The sequence below is a fragment of the Oratosquilla oratoria genome, chromosome 2 (genome assembly GCF_046742065.1).
Source record: "Oratosquilla oratoria isolate Oo_2021 chromosome 2, ASM4674206v1, whole genome shotgun sequence".
Lineage (NCBI taxonomy): Eukaryota > Metazoa > Arthropoda > Malacostraca > Stomatopoda > Squillidae > Oratosquilla > Oratosquilla oratoria.
Genome location: NC_134778.1, coordinates 44,179,558 through 44,194,262, shown reverse-complemented (window position 1 = coordinate 44,194,262; position 14,705 = coordinate 44,179,558). Strand labels below are relative to the sequence as shown.

The 14,705-nt window shown below is 41.1% G+C and overlaps 1 protein-coding gene across 2 annotated transcripts in view; it reads left to right on the top strand.

Moving 5' to 3' along the window:
• Positions 1–14,705, top strand: part of Vps13B (vacuolar protein sorting 13B) — an 88,202-nt gene that overhangs the window by 55,564 nt on the left and 17,933 nt on the right. Inside the window, exons 24-33 of one of the 2 annotated variants that reach the window (XM_076208121.1) lie at positions 350–512; positions 1,289–1,474; positions 5,293–5,566; positions 6,011–6,171; positions 6,505–6,704; positions 7,407–7,544; positions 7,971–9,874; positions 9,984–10,493; positions 10,687–10,824; positions 13,166–13,315. In XM_076208121.1, the coding sequence (XP_076064236.1) occupies positions 350–512; positions 1,289–1,474; positions 5,293–5,566; positions 6,011–6,171; positions 6,505–6,704; positions 7,407–7,544; positions 7,971–9,874; positions 9,984–10,493; positions 10,687–10,824; positions 13,166–13,315 (3,824 nt within the window). Of the gene's footprint in view, positions 1–349; positions 513–1,288; positions 1,475–5,292; positions 5,567–6,010; positions 6,172–6,504; positions 6,705–7,403; positions 7,545–7,970; positions 9,875–9,983; positions 10,494–10,686; positions 10,825–13,165; positions 13,316–14,705 lie in introns of both variants that reach the window. The other variant, XM_076208112.1, reaches the window with a different exon arrangement.

Here is a 14,705-nt window from a genome sequence, read left to right as displayed (position 1 = left end):
GTTCAAAAGACATTCCCCCTTTACAAAGGCCCTCTTCACCCCAGCTATCTATCTCATTTTCGGTCTTCCCTCATGTTCACCCCATTCACCTCTGCCTTCCACGCTCTTTTTGCTAATCTTCCCTCACTCATTCTTGTCATGTGCACAAACTGTCCCAATACATCAGCCCTATCTGTCAGCTCCCTTTTCATCCCCACTTGCCTTCTCACCTCCTCATTTCTTACCCTATCCATCCTCATATCCCTCACCAAACTTTTCAAGCAAGCATCTCAAAAAAAAAAAGATTGAAGTATATGTATAAGTAAAGTGTCTCCAATACTAGTTTCCAATAAGTCATCCTTTTCCCCAGGATCATGGTATGACCTTGTAAGAATTAAAGGCGGCCGTCCCAGAAGTTGTTCCGGAGAGAAATTGAAGGTCATGGGTGAAAACCCGGCTTTAGAATGGAATAATTATGACCCAACTCAAGATAACAAAGAAACAGATGTTATCTTGCACCCTTTAGTTGCAAGGTATGTAGCAGTGTAATATAATTATAGGTAGTGTATACAGTATTGCACTACTTAAAATCTTTTTTAGTTGTTTTAAATGTTAAGTATAGTAAGGGTTATGAGATTGGATAGTGAGGGAGAAATGAGGTGAGGCAAAGGGGGGAAATAGAAAAAGGCTGGCAGATAAGGTTGATCAAAGAATATTGGGATGGTTTAGGCATATGTAAAGAATGAATGAAGAAAGACTAGTAAAAGAGGTGTGGAATGCAGAGGTGGAAGGAGTGAATGTGAGGGGTCAACCTAGGATGAGATGGATGGATGGGGTAAAAGGGAGATTGGGAAAGAGGGGAATGTCTGTTGAGGAAAGATGGGAGAGGACAGAAGATAGGGGTGAGTAGAGGATGGTTGTGTATGAATGATGCTGTGATGAATGAGATGGAGTGGGTAGGGGATGGGGGGTGAGGGAGTATGTGAGAGAAATAACTTGATGCACCCCAAAGGGATTTCTCTCCATTTTCTTTTCTGCATGAGGGGACAGAGAGGGAGGGTCACCAGTGTAATGAAGCAGTCTTGCTGTAGATGTGCTGTGTCTTGATACACTGCTTCTGACCCAGGGCAGTGGGCAAGATGCAAGCATGATCTGTCATCCAGGAGGTGCCAAGATAAGAGGGAGGGAAGAGTGGAGTATGTTAGGGATGGAATGGGTGGGGTTGGTATTTATGCCTTTGTTTTTTGGCTACCTCCCATATAAGGAAAAAAAAAAACTTTGGTATATGCATGTATGTTCATTTTTTCAGGTTTGACACCAGAATAATAGCAGCCCCAGCCATTGTTTATGAACAGTTTGACAGCAAGTCTGAATGTGTTCGCAATATTCTTGTAGCTGGACATTCACTAGAAGTTAATGCTACTACTGAATTAGACTTGTATATCAGTCTACATCAAGTTCAGCTATTGCAAAATATTTTGAATGACACCTTTGGGTAAGTAGCATGATTTTTTTTTTTTCTTTGTTTTCTTTACTTTCAGATCACTATCAATTTAAACATTCCTATGTACTAAACCCATCCGCTTTCTTTTACATTAACCTCACCAATACGAGTTGAATATTAGCACACAAGTGTTAGGCTGCCTGATGTATAATAATAATGCATTACAATATGCACTTTATAAGATATAAAGTTACAGCTGTAAGATTTTCCTTTCTTCCATTCTCTTTCACCCTCAATGTGGATAACCACAGAAAATATGGTTAAGCCAGTTCACAGAATGTGGGGGGTCACTCAGCTACAACTACAAAATAAATATAATCAGAATGTTGACACTGGCATCTTCATATACCCACTCATACCTCAGGATGCCAATGTTGGTGTCCTTGTAAGGGTTAATGATGAAACTCGTTTAGATTTTGCATTAATGTAATAGGTGAATCTCTGTTCTCCATCTTTCTCAGTACCTATCCATCATCCAGAGACATCCTATTTAATTGATTGTTCATGTATTGTGGGTCACAAGTATGAGTACAGTGTTTGTAAAACATAGCACCATTCCACAAAGGAAACTGAAAGAAGAGCCTCAGATCTTTCTTGTTGGGTCAATCCATGGGCCACCAACATATTGAACAACTATAGTCACACCATTTCTAATTCTAACACAGGCTTTACTACTCTCATAGAAATTGTTGACTGCTCTTAACAGCTTTCCTCCTATCCCATATGATTATGATAACTCCCACAGTGCCTTCCTGTCTACCCTGTCATAAGCCTTTTCCAAATCCATAAAGGCCCTAAAAACATCCTTACCTTTTCCTAAAGCTGTCTCATGTATCTGGCTTACCACAAAAATCTGATCCACACAACCTGTACCTGTCCTAAACTCACACTGTTCCTTACCAATTACTCCCTCTGTTCCTCTCCTAATCCTTTCAATCAAGACCCTCCCATAAGTCTTCCCAACTACACTCAACAAACTGATCCCTCCGAAAACATTGCATTCATACTTGTCCCCTTTTCCCTTGTAAAGCAGAACTATACATGCACTCCTCCAGTCCTCCAGCACTCTTCCTTCTTTTAAACAAGCATTAAACAACCTCACCAGCCATTCCACTATCACTGTACCTCCCTTTTTTAGACATTCATCATAACACCCCTCCAACCAAGGTGGGACTTAGCCAGGGATTTGTTATGTCGCTTTGGCTGTTCAATTTATACATGGATGGGGTGGTGTGAGAGGTAAATGCAAAAGTAATGGGCCAGGGATTGGAGACGGTTAAAGAAAATGGAGAAAAGTGGGAGATAAGCCAGTTGTTGTTTGCTGACAACACTGCACTTGTAGCAGGATCAGAGGAGGGATTGAGGAAGTTAGTGGCAGAGTTTGGGAAGATGTGCAAAAGAAGGAAGTTTAAGAAAATGAGGGTAAAAGTAAGGTGATGAGATGTACAAGTGGAGAATGTGGCAGCAGATTGGAAGTGAGTATTAAGGGAGAGAGACTGGAGGAAGTGGATAGCTTTAGATGCTTGGGTGTGAATGTGGTGGAAAAGGGAGGAGTGGAGGTGGAGATTGAATGTAGATTGAGAGAAGCGAGTAAATGCTTTGGGGGATTAAAAATGTGTAATGAGATATAGACATTTGGGAATGGATGCTAAGAAGAGATTGTATGAAGGAGTGACTGCTGACAGCAATATATGGGGTAGAAACATGAAACATAAGAGATGAAGAGAGGAAGAGTTTAAATGTGTTTGAGATGAAATCGCTGAAAAGTATGGACAGAGAAACAAAGAGGTGAGCAGGGTGGAAAGTGAGTTGGGAAATAGGGGTGATGAAAGAATATTGGGATGGTTTGGACACATGGAAAGAATGAGTGAAGGGAGATTATTAAAAGAGGTGTGGAAGGCAGAGGTGGAGGGAGTGAACATGAGGGGCCAACCAAAGATGAGATGAGATGGATGGGTAAAAGGGGCATTGGGAAAGAGGGGAATGTCTGCTGAGGAAGGAAGTGAGGAGACAGAAGATAGGGATAAGTGGAGAATGGTTTTATATGAATAATGCTGTGATACATGGAAGGGAGTGGGTGGGGGATTGGTGGGTGAGGGAGCATATGTGAATGATATTTTAATATAGCCTGAAGGGATTTCTCTTCTGCATGGGGGGTTGCCATTTGAATGAAGCAGGCTTGCTGTAGATGTGCTGTGTTTTGCTACATTGCTTTTGACCCAGGGCAGTGGGCGAGATGCAGGGATGACCCATCATCCAGGAGGAGCCAATATATGGGTGGGAGTGGATTTTTTGCCTTTATTTTTGGCTACCTCCCTTGTAAGGGAGGAAAAAGCCGTTGGTAATATATGTATATATGTATATATGTATATATATATATATATATATATATACATATATATATACATATATATATACATACATACATACATACATATACCAAGGCTTTTTCCCCCTTTCAAGGGAGGTAGCCAAAAAGGGATAGGCACAAAAAAAAACCCACCCATTTCATCCCCAAATACACTCCACACCCCTCCCAACCTCCCTCTCATCTGAGCACCTCCTGGATGACGGGTCATCCCTGCACCTTGCCCACCGCCCCGGGTCAGAAGCAGTGCCGCAAGACACAGCACATCCACAGCAAGGCCGCTTCATTTAATCGGCGACCCCCCCCTCTCCGTCCCCCCTTGCATATAAGGAGAGGACGGGGAGAAATCCCTTTGGGCTGCGTCAAAATTTGCTCACACATACTACCTCACCCCCACCCCCCCGCCCATTCCTCCTCATGCAATCACAACATCATCCATATACAACCATTCTCCACTCACCTCTGTCTTCCGTCCTCTCCCTTCCTTCCTCAACAGACATTCCCCTCTTCCCCAAAGCCCCCTTCACCCCATCCATCCACCTCATCCTAGGATGTCCCCTCATGTTCACTCCCTCCACATCTGCCTTCCATACCTCTTTTACTAGTCTTTCTTCACTCATTCTTTCCATGTGTCCAAACCATCCCAATATTCTTTCATCAACCCTATCTCCCAGCTCCTTTTTCACCCCTGTTCTCCTCCTCACCTCCTCATTTCTCACTCTATCTAGCCTAGTAACCCCCACCATACTTCTCAGACACCTCATCTCAAACACATTCAAACTCCTTCTCTCTTCTTCTCTTATGTTCCACGTTTCTGCCCCATACAGTGCTGTTGGCACAATCACTCCTTCATACAGTCTCCTCTTCGCATCCATTCCTTATATATATATATATATATATATATATATATATATATATATATATATATATGTATATATATTTATATATATATATATATATATATATATATATGTATGTATATATGTATGTATTTTTATCTTTCCCCATTTAGAATGTATTTCATCTAACATTTTCCTTTAGCTCCTTAAATTATTTTATTTCCCATAATTATCAAATCCCCTACCTAATCAGACTAAACTCCAGCAAATATCCCACTAGAAAATCTCGCAACACAACTTACAAACAATATCCCCAGACATAACAAAGTTCTCACCCTCTTTCCAATCACAAACAACATGGCAAATTATCCATGATCTTCCTTCAGATCACTCTTGAATAAAAGCACAGCAAATTTGGAACGCATGACCTTTATTTTCTGAATTAGAATTGTTTATCTGCCAGGGTTTTTCCCACCTTCAAATATTTTAACCATCAGTTTTTTTACATTTTTTTCATAGAGCTGTAAAGCTGATCAAGGACACCTGTCTGTGATTTATAAGTTTCTACCTTTACTGTTTATGGTACTTTATATTACCCACAGGCTTGTTACACAAATGGCACTTGGAGGGCAACGGAAGCTAGAATCGAGAAACACTATCGATATAGTTGACAGTGGAGTTGATTGTGACATCTCCAGCATTGAACTAAGCAAGGGGCTTGTTTCACAATCCAAAGGCTCTTCACGAGGAGGTCTGCTTTCTAGCCTAAACCCGTTATCCTTTGTACCTGTGGAATTGCTTGTGACAGGTGGCAAGATTACAGTAATGGTCTTCAAATATTGCATATCAGAAGATGGATGTAAGCAGAGCGTCAAGGTTAGATGTTGTACTTATTTATTAATTTTTAGTATTTTTCATTCATGTTCAAGCTATGAGGTGCCATCCTTGCATAATTTTAACAGGAATGAATGAAAAGAATATTAGTAATGGGAGTGAAAGTGGGGAGGCTGTTTCTTTCCCATGTTTAGTTACTTCACTTTGCTGATGATATGTGATAATGATAATAGTAATAATACAAATATAATTGTTTCCCTCGGTTTCACTGACTGAAAACTGGCAGCTCCACAGTCAGTGGCTGGCAACTGTCTTTGGGCTCTTCCATAGATCTGTCTGTGTCATTTTACCACATTCTTTTGGAATTGTTCATATAAAATCATGAAGTTCTTCTAGAGAATATCAGATTATTACCCTGCAGTTACCTAACATAAATTTAATTCACACCTTCAGTTAATCATGTATTAATATTTCATTTATGAAAAGGGTTGGCAAAGGAGCAAGCTAGAGCAGAGGGCAATTGAAAGAGAGAAGAAATTGGCAAGTGATGCTGTCTCAACAGAATCTGAGCCATCACCCAAGAGGATGCCACCTTTGCAACGGAATAACAACAAATTAAATGTTGAAGAAAAAGATGTTGAAGATGGGTGAGCAATTTATTTCTGCATAATCACTATTTTCTTGAGGTGCTGTTGAATTTTCTCACATTTTTTCTCCCTTGAAAAGTCAAGGCATGCTATGGAAGTGCTGTGTCTTTCTGCATTGTTTCTGAATTGGGTAGTGGGTGGGGGCCAGGGATAGCTCTTCATCCGTAAAGAACTAAGATAAAAGGGAAAACAGATGGGTGTTGGGTAGGTGAAGGGTCACCTCCCACATAAGAGGGAAGAGGCCTTTTTATATATAGACAGGCATACATACATACATACATATTTAGACCTGTGGCAGTCTTGTATTAATTAATATTCTTTCTCCTTGGAAAGGTATGAAGGTTCAGAAGAAGGTTCGGTTTGTGATGCCAGCAACCAGAAGATGGGGCAGGCCAAGCGGCTCCTGCCTCTCCTGTTCGTTGTTCTCTCCCAACCCCACACCTTCCTGTCCTACCAACCCTTGAAGCAGAAGTTGGATGTGTCTTTCTATGATCTCATTCTCAAGAGTGTTCCTGTCGGATTCTCTATCAAAGGTTGTACAAATTAGATCATAAATTACAGTGTTAGATCAGAGTAGAATTAGATTAATCAGAAGTACTTTATCTAATGGAATACAGTAATTGAGAATGAGTAGAGAACTTCAATAGGCTACAACAAATCAATCTAATGGAAAAGGATATTTTTATCATTCTATTTACCATCTCTCTTTCACTTTCCCTTTCCCTCTTCCTCCTTCTCCACTCCCTCATAGTGTCTTCCTCTCTCATCCTCTGTCTCTTGTTTTCTGTCTCTCATTCTTTCTCTTTGGTTCATTCATTCTCTCTCTCTCTCTCTTGTTCTCTGTCTCTTGTTTTCTGTCTCATTTTCTCATTCATTCTCTCTCTCTCTCTCTCTCTCTCTCTCTCTCTCTCTCTCTCTCTCTCTCTCTCTCTCTCTCTCTCTCTCTCTCTCTCTCTCTCTCTCTCTCTCTCTCTCTCTCTCTCTCTCTCTCTCTCTCTCTCTCTCTCTCTCTCTCTCATCTCTCTCTCTCTCTCCTATCTCTCTTTCCTTCTCTCTCTTTCTCTTTCTCTCTCACTTTCTCTTTCTTCCTCATCCATTTTTGTTCCCTCCCCATTCTCTCTTTCATTCATTCTCTCTCACTGTCACTCTCTATCTCTTTTTTTTTTTCCCTTGAATGTGGGACTTTTAAGTTTTGTAATTTTTGTAATAAAAATGTCTCTTCTTTTCTACAGCAGTTGATATAAAGCATGTCCCAAGTGCAGAAGACTACACCTGCCCCTGGCTGGAAACACGGCCTGGAGATCCTCATCCCAAGACTGGAATTCCCCCAGCTTTGCTTCTTTTCTCTACTACCGACTTTTTACACAAGCCAGGTTGGTAAATGTTTTTAGGTTAACTGAAAATAAAAAACATGTTTGTATCAGATATTTATAAATGTTTGATGAGTTGGCTATCTATCTATTTATACCAAGGGCTTTCCTCTTACAGGGTGGGGGGGTTAGCCAAGTCAAAAAGCAAGTACCCACTCCCACCCATTGCACTCCCATCCACTACCCTTTCATCTCTTTCATCTTAGCTCCTCTTGGATGATGGGGTCATAAGCAATGCAGCAAGACACAGCACATCCACAGCAAGGCCACTTCACATAATCAGTGACCCCCCTCCATTGAATTGGCTGCCTTCATAAGGGTGAAAGGTCTTGGTGTACATAGAAGAATTGTTTTAGTTTTATGAAATAGTGACTTACTTTGTTTTGCATCGTGAAATTGATTTTCTTCACTGTGTTTTAATTCATGCAGCAAAAGTGAATGTGGAAATAGGGCGCCCCATTCGTGTATGCCTTAGTGAAAGCAAATGGCAGCAGATTTATCATGCTTGGAAATCTGTGTCTGAAATTCTTCCACTCCATCTGGGAACTACGGAACCAACTGACAAATTTGCAAACTCTAGTACAAAGGAGGAAGCCTCTGATAATGTCCATATTTATCATCAAGTGTGCCAGATGTTCTCAGCTGTTGACAGTGTTTCTGTTAAAACAAGTCAGTTAGTGGTGAACGCTGAAATAGTTAAGCAAAACAAAGTGAAGAGTGAGATACATAGTAGTGTATCTGCTGTTCAACTATGCCTTTCTACGAGTAGAAAACGAGCACCCCAGACTCAGGAACCAGCACAAGATCCCATTACAGATATTACTGGAAACCTTAATATTTTTGATTTTCAACTGAAAACTTTGTATCATGGTCAGAAGTTGCAGACATTGGTGAAACCATGGTCATCAATGATAGAGGTGAAATTATCAAGTTTACCATGGAGTAAACAACCCTATGTAGAAGTCCGAGGCTCCTCTGAGACACTTACACTTGACTTTGGGCCAGAAAATATACTTTGTTTAATGGACTTCCAAGAACAAGTCAAAGCTTTCTTAGAGAAATATGTGTCTGCAGGACCTCATCCAAAAGAAACAAAAAAAGAAAAGAAGAAGCCTAAAGTTGAAATGGAAGAAATTCCTAATGACATATTGTATCAGGATGATTTAAGAGCCGGAGTGTTTCAGTATATCAGTTTAGCTCTGGAAGACCCAAGACCTTACCAGATTGTCTTTGACAAGATTGCAGGAACCATGGTGTGGTGTTACCCAGAGCCCAGGACTCTGACAAGAGTTGATATTTATCCTGTTCCCTTTGTTGCTGCATCAGAGTTCAGTACGATGACAGACTCTCAGTGCAAAGATGAGGTTCTGTGTGCACTCCAGTATTATGATCCCCTTCGAGAATCCTACATTACCTATCGACAGTTTCAGCTCTCAGAGTCCAAATTTTGTCAGCTTGACTTACCAAGTTTTTATGAGAAGCAGCACATCGCTGTGTCAACTATGTGGAGGGTCTGTATTGACTTTAAAGATGAGGATAGTTTCTCAGGAGATGGTCGAATTGCTGTAACTCCTGGAGCTCTGGCAGCTTGCATGCGAGTAGACTCCATGTTTTCGGTAGGATTGCTCCCAAAGATTCAGGGTGTATTAAACCTGGGTCAGATTCAGTTCACGCTAAGTAACCATCTTGCTCTAACTGGTAAGAAGCTTCCAAAGGAGGTAAAGAACTTTGTTCTTGATGATAGTGCACCGATGGAACAACCATTCATGATGGTTACCCTTGAGAACTTATGTCTTAGATATCATCAGTGGACATCTGCCTCACATGTGCAGCTGCAGGGCTCTGTGCATGCTGATGTGCTGAGCTACAGGTTTCTTACAAACAGCTGTCTAATAGAACCAACATTCTTTGATGGCAATGCTGTCACAATGGACGAGGAAGCAGCAGATAAACCCAGGTGCATTGACTTCTCCTTTATGATTAAACCAATGTATGTCCACATTAATCAGTCTATTATGCACACACTTACGATTGCTCAAAAAGGATGGAAGCAGGTCTTTGATTCCGTGTATAATGTCAGCGAAGGACCCAACTTTGCAGCTTTCTCTAATATGGAGATGATTCTTCCCACCAACTACTTGGTGTGCAATGACACTTTGGAGACCATACGCATGGGACAAGTGAACACAGATGAAAACATTGTACTTCGATCGAGAGGCATGCACCTTTATTGCTGGAGAAGTCACAAGTCTCGACCAGAGATGCAGATTTGTGTCGAGAGCGGGAAGTGGAAGTGGTGTGACCCAATATCATTTGATAAAGAGGGTACACAGGTAGGCTCTATATAGGTTTGCGTTATCAAGTATAATCATCAAAAGTGTGTATATGATGTATTTCCAGTTGAACCTAGTATTTGTTTATTATTATTATTATTTTTTTCAGATAAGAACAATAACTTGTGATCAGAAGCATTTACACATTTTGATAAACATCCAGTCTCTAACACCAACTCAGAAAATGATCACAATGTCAGGGCTTCTTTCAATTGCTAATTGCCTTAGTGAAAACCTGGAGTTCCGAGTTGTTGAGATGAGTAAGGAGAAGGACTCCCCAAAACACCAGGCACCAGTATTTTCTATGGCGAGTCACTCCATTGCCCCATCAGTCATTGGCGAGGCTCATGGCATAAGAGTCCGTCTCCTCGGCGTCAACACGGTTTGGTCAGGTGAAATTCCACTTGCATACGACCGAACTAAAGAATCGTTGCTCTTGAAGATACCTATGAAGACGAAAGGAGAGAGTCTTAGTGTTTGGTGTCGAGTGCTTCGCCAACGTTTGGGACCCACTTGGCGCATACTGGTGGTCTTGAGCCCTCAGTATGTTGTAAGATCACACCTTCCCCGTCCACTCATACTGCATGTGTTTACACCTAGCACCCATCTAACACACAAGGTATACCTTATTTTTGTTAATAAGAGTTATATTGTTATCTCACTCGTCTCTTTCCTCCTGTTCCACTTTTTCTTCTTTTTTCTTTTTTACTGTGTAATTTTTCTGAAGCTTATTTGTAAGAAATATAAGTCCTTATCTAATAGAGAATTCAGTTGAAGAATGTATTTTAAGTATGACTTCACTTGTGTTTCAGGTTGTCGTGCGTGGACGAGGGGAAGCCAACACTCTCCTTTGTGATGGAGCCTTGATGCATCAACTCACTTTCCAGCTCAGTCCTGACATGGAGACCTCAAGTCCTGCAGTACCACTCTCAAGAGCAATGGCAGATCAGGTATATGTTTTTTGATTTAAGGGCATTTGACTGTTAATAACTTATTATCATCATCAAGGGTTTGGGAAGGGAGGAGGGTGCGTGGATTGGATTTTTGTGGTGAGATAGATGTACAAGGATTTTTTGGGTAGAGCAAAGGAATGTCTTTTGGGTTTTCATAGATTTAGAGATGGCATGTGGAAGGGTTAATGGGAAGTTGTTGTGGGATATGGTGTATGGGGTGGTGTTGGTGTCTATTGAGGGGGGTCAAGAATATTTACAAGAGTAGTGGAACTTGTGTAAAGGTGGGAGAAGGGAGAGTGAGTGGTTTGGGGTGGGTGATAGGGCTGCTGTAGGGTTGTATGATGTTGTCATTGATGAATGGTTTGTATATGGATAGGATGGTGGGGAGGTAAGTGCAGGGGTGCTGCGTGGGTGTTTGGAGTTGGGGTGGGTAGGTGGTGGTAGGTGATCCAATTGTTGTTTATGGATGGCATTGTAGCACTGTACTTGTGGCTGAGACAGAGAATAGAGTAAGGCAGTGGGTAGTGGAGTTTGGGGGAGAGAGTATAGGGGATGGAGGCTGAAAGTGAGGTGATGAGATATGCGGTGGATGGTGGTGGTGATGATGGGTTGGAAATAAGTTTGAAGGGCAGTTAGCTGGAAGAGTTGGAGAGCTTTAGATATTTGGGTTCACATGGAGGAGTTGTGAAAGGTAGGAACAGGTCTTCTTTGCTATATGATAAATCATTATGCAGTCTCTTTCCCTATACAAAGCATCAGTATACTACTAATATCTCATGTTATGTATGTGTGAGCAGAATTTGATGCAGCCCGAAGGGATTTCTCCCCATCTTCTCCTTTTATGCATGGGGTGACGGAAAGGGGGTGGGGTCGCCGATTTAATGAAGCAGCCTTGCTGTGGATGTGCTGTGCCTTGCGACACTGCCTCTGACCCAGGGTAGTGGACAAGGTGCGGGGATGACCCGTCATCCAGGAGGTGCTAAGATGGAAGGGAGGGTGGAGGGGAGTGGAGTGTATTTAGGGATGGAATGGGTGGGAATGATTTTATGCCTTTTTCTTTTTGGCTACCTCCCTTGTAAGGGGGAAAAGCCTTGGTGTATGTATATGTATGTATGTTATGTGATTTAGATATAACATTTTGGCATAGAGTGACGGAGATCCAGGGCCTGGAAACACAAAGTTTTTACAGTTGTACGATTTGCTGTGAAATGTTGGCATTCCATCCTTCAATTTTCTAGTCAGTAAATGACTGTGGAAGTCTGGTATTACACATTTTTAAAATGTAAGTGCTGTATGCTCTGGTTAGAGAATATTTTTTTCATGGGACAAAATTGTGTAATGCCAGGTTTTCCACAGTAATTTACTAAACAGAGATTTGAAAGGTGGAATGCCAACATTTCACAGTAAATCTTACAATCATAAAAGTAGAAAGGCTTGCAAATGAGATGTGTGAATACTAAATACTAGGATATTAGTACTCCAGAGGAAGAGAGGAAGAGATTAAGTGTGCTTGGAATGAAATGTCTTAGAAGTATGGTAGGGATTATGAGGTTGGATAGAGTGAGAAATAAGGAGGTGAGGAGGAGAGCGGAAGTGGAAAAAGAGATGGGAGATAGGGTTGGTGAAAGACTATTGGGATGGTCTGAACACATAGAAAGAATGAATGAAGAAAGATTAGTAAGAGAGGTGTGGATGGCAGAGATGGATGGAGTGAACATGAGGGGATGACCGAGGATGAGATGGATGGATGGGGTAAAAGGGGTGTTGAGCAAGAGAGGGATGTCTGTTGAGGAGAGAAGGCAGAAGATAGGGATGTGTGGAGAATGGTTGTGTATGGATGATACTGTAATGCATGGAAGGGAGTGGATAAGGGATAGGGGAGATTAGGGAGTGGTTATATGTGAATGATATTTTGATGCAGCCCAAAGGGCTGTCTTCAGTGTTACTGAATGAGGGGATGGAGATGGGGGCGTCACTGATTAAATGAAGCAACCTTAGTGTGGATGGTCTGTATCTTGCTGCATTGCTTCTGACCCAAGGTGATGGTAGAGATGCAGGAATGCCCTGTCATCCAGGAGGAGCCAAAATGAGAGGGAGGGAGGGTTGGTGAATGGGGATGAAATGGGTGAGAGTTGAATTATGCCTTTTGACTTTGGGTACCTCCCTTGTAAGGGGGAAAAGTCCTTGGTATATGTAGTATGTTTGCATAAATTTACTCAAAGGAGTTTGATATAAATTCATATAGTTTATATGATAACCAACAAGTACTTTAGATTCTGTAGATCTTATACATGTAATGGTAAAGGCTAATGCTATCTATGACTACTCACAATTACAGATGAGATTGTCTCGCATTCAAGAGCCACTTGATTTGACACAATACATGGCCAACATGTTTGATGGCCCCCAAGAGCACTGGCCATTTATCAACAAAACCAATATTCAAGGTGACTTCCTCTTCACTGATCAACCCAAAATTGACCTTCAGGTAAGTTTCTCCTTGTGCTCATCAATTTCAGATATGAATGACAGTAGTACAAAAATAGTAAATAATTGGGTTTCAGCTGACAGGAGTTAGATGTAAGTCATGTTTACAATCAATCCAATGCCCCTGGACCCTCTTGCAGAAGACCCATGGCCTCCAGAAAACCACAACATCCTCCGGGAAGGATCATAAATCACCTAATGAAGAGATATTGAATTGTTGTCTGGGGATTTTTAGTGTGGGGCATAGTAGTATTTACCTAATTGTAGTTTACAGAAAAGGAGCAATGCTCATTGGGTCCAGTTTCTTATTCTCTAATTTTCTAACATACGTAGACTCAAATTTATGTATGGTTCCAGCTTAATATATATCTTTGATTTCCAATTATCATATTTAGACTTGAACTCATGTATATGGAAAACTATTTCTCCACATCCTTTCAACATAAGGTGTTCTGTATCTTCTATGTGATGATTGCATCTGAGGGAATTTGAGTCTGTGACTAGGCCTATTCTGTGTAGGTATTGTCTTAATGTTAGTTGTGTAAATCATTGAAAGAGCTTCAAAAGAGATCTGGGGCTAGAGATTGATTAATTGATTGACTGAAATGTCAGCCATGGGCTTCACTTTTGATATTTGCATGTTCTTCAGCTCACACATGAAGGACCTGACAGAAAATCAGTAAGAAAATAAACATATAAAGATCAGTACCAAATGGGCTTTGGTCAACAGAAGGAAACTCTAATCACAGTCTATAAACTTTTTGAAAACCACAATTGACTATACCTTCACAGCATGGCTCCCAACAATCAGGAAAATAAAAATAGTCAACTTGTAATAACATAGGGTTACTGCTATTAATATTTAAATGTCCCGAACATAGGATTGTATACCAGTACTTTATGTAGTTCCTGGTCAACAAAACTGTTGCAGTAATAATAATAGTACTTGAGTGTGATTATGGGAACTGTCTGTTGGTTAAACATTTTTCTTTTCTCATCTTTCTCACCCTATGCCTGGTAGGAATAATCCTGTCAGCGGCAGCTCTTCACTAGACTTCTCCATGCGTCTCTATCCTTGTAGGTCTCTTTTTCTTTCACTTCTGGTAAGTTTGTGTCTCTTCTTTCTAATGCTTCTTCAACACCTTTAATCCATCTGGTCCTGGGTCTCCCTACAGGTCTTCTACCTGTGGGTACCCATTCCAACATTTGTCTTGGATACCTCCAATCTTCCATTCTCATAATGTGTCCAAACCACCTCATCTTCCACTCTTCTGTTAAATCCAACACTGACATCACTCCTATTTCCTGTCTTATCCACTCATTCCTTAATCTATTGCGTCTTGTCACTCCTCTTATTATCCTAAGGGCTCTCATTTCGGCTGCTTGAATGC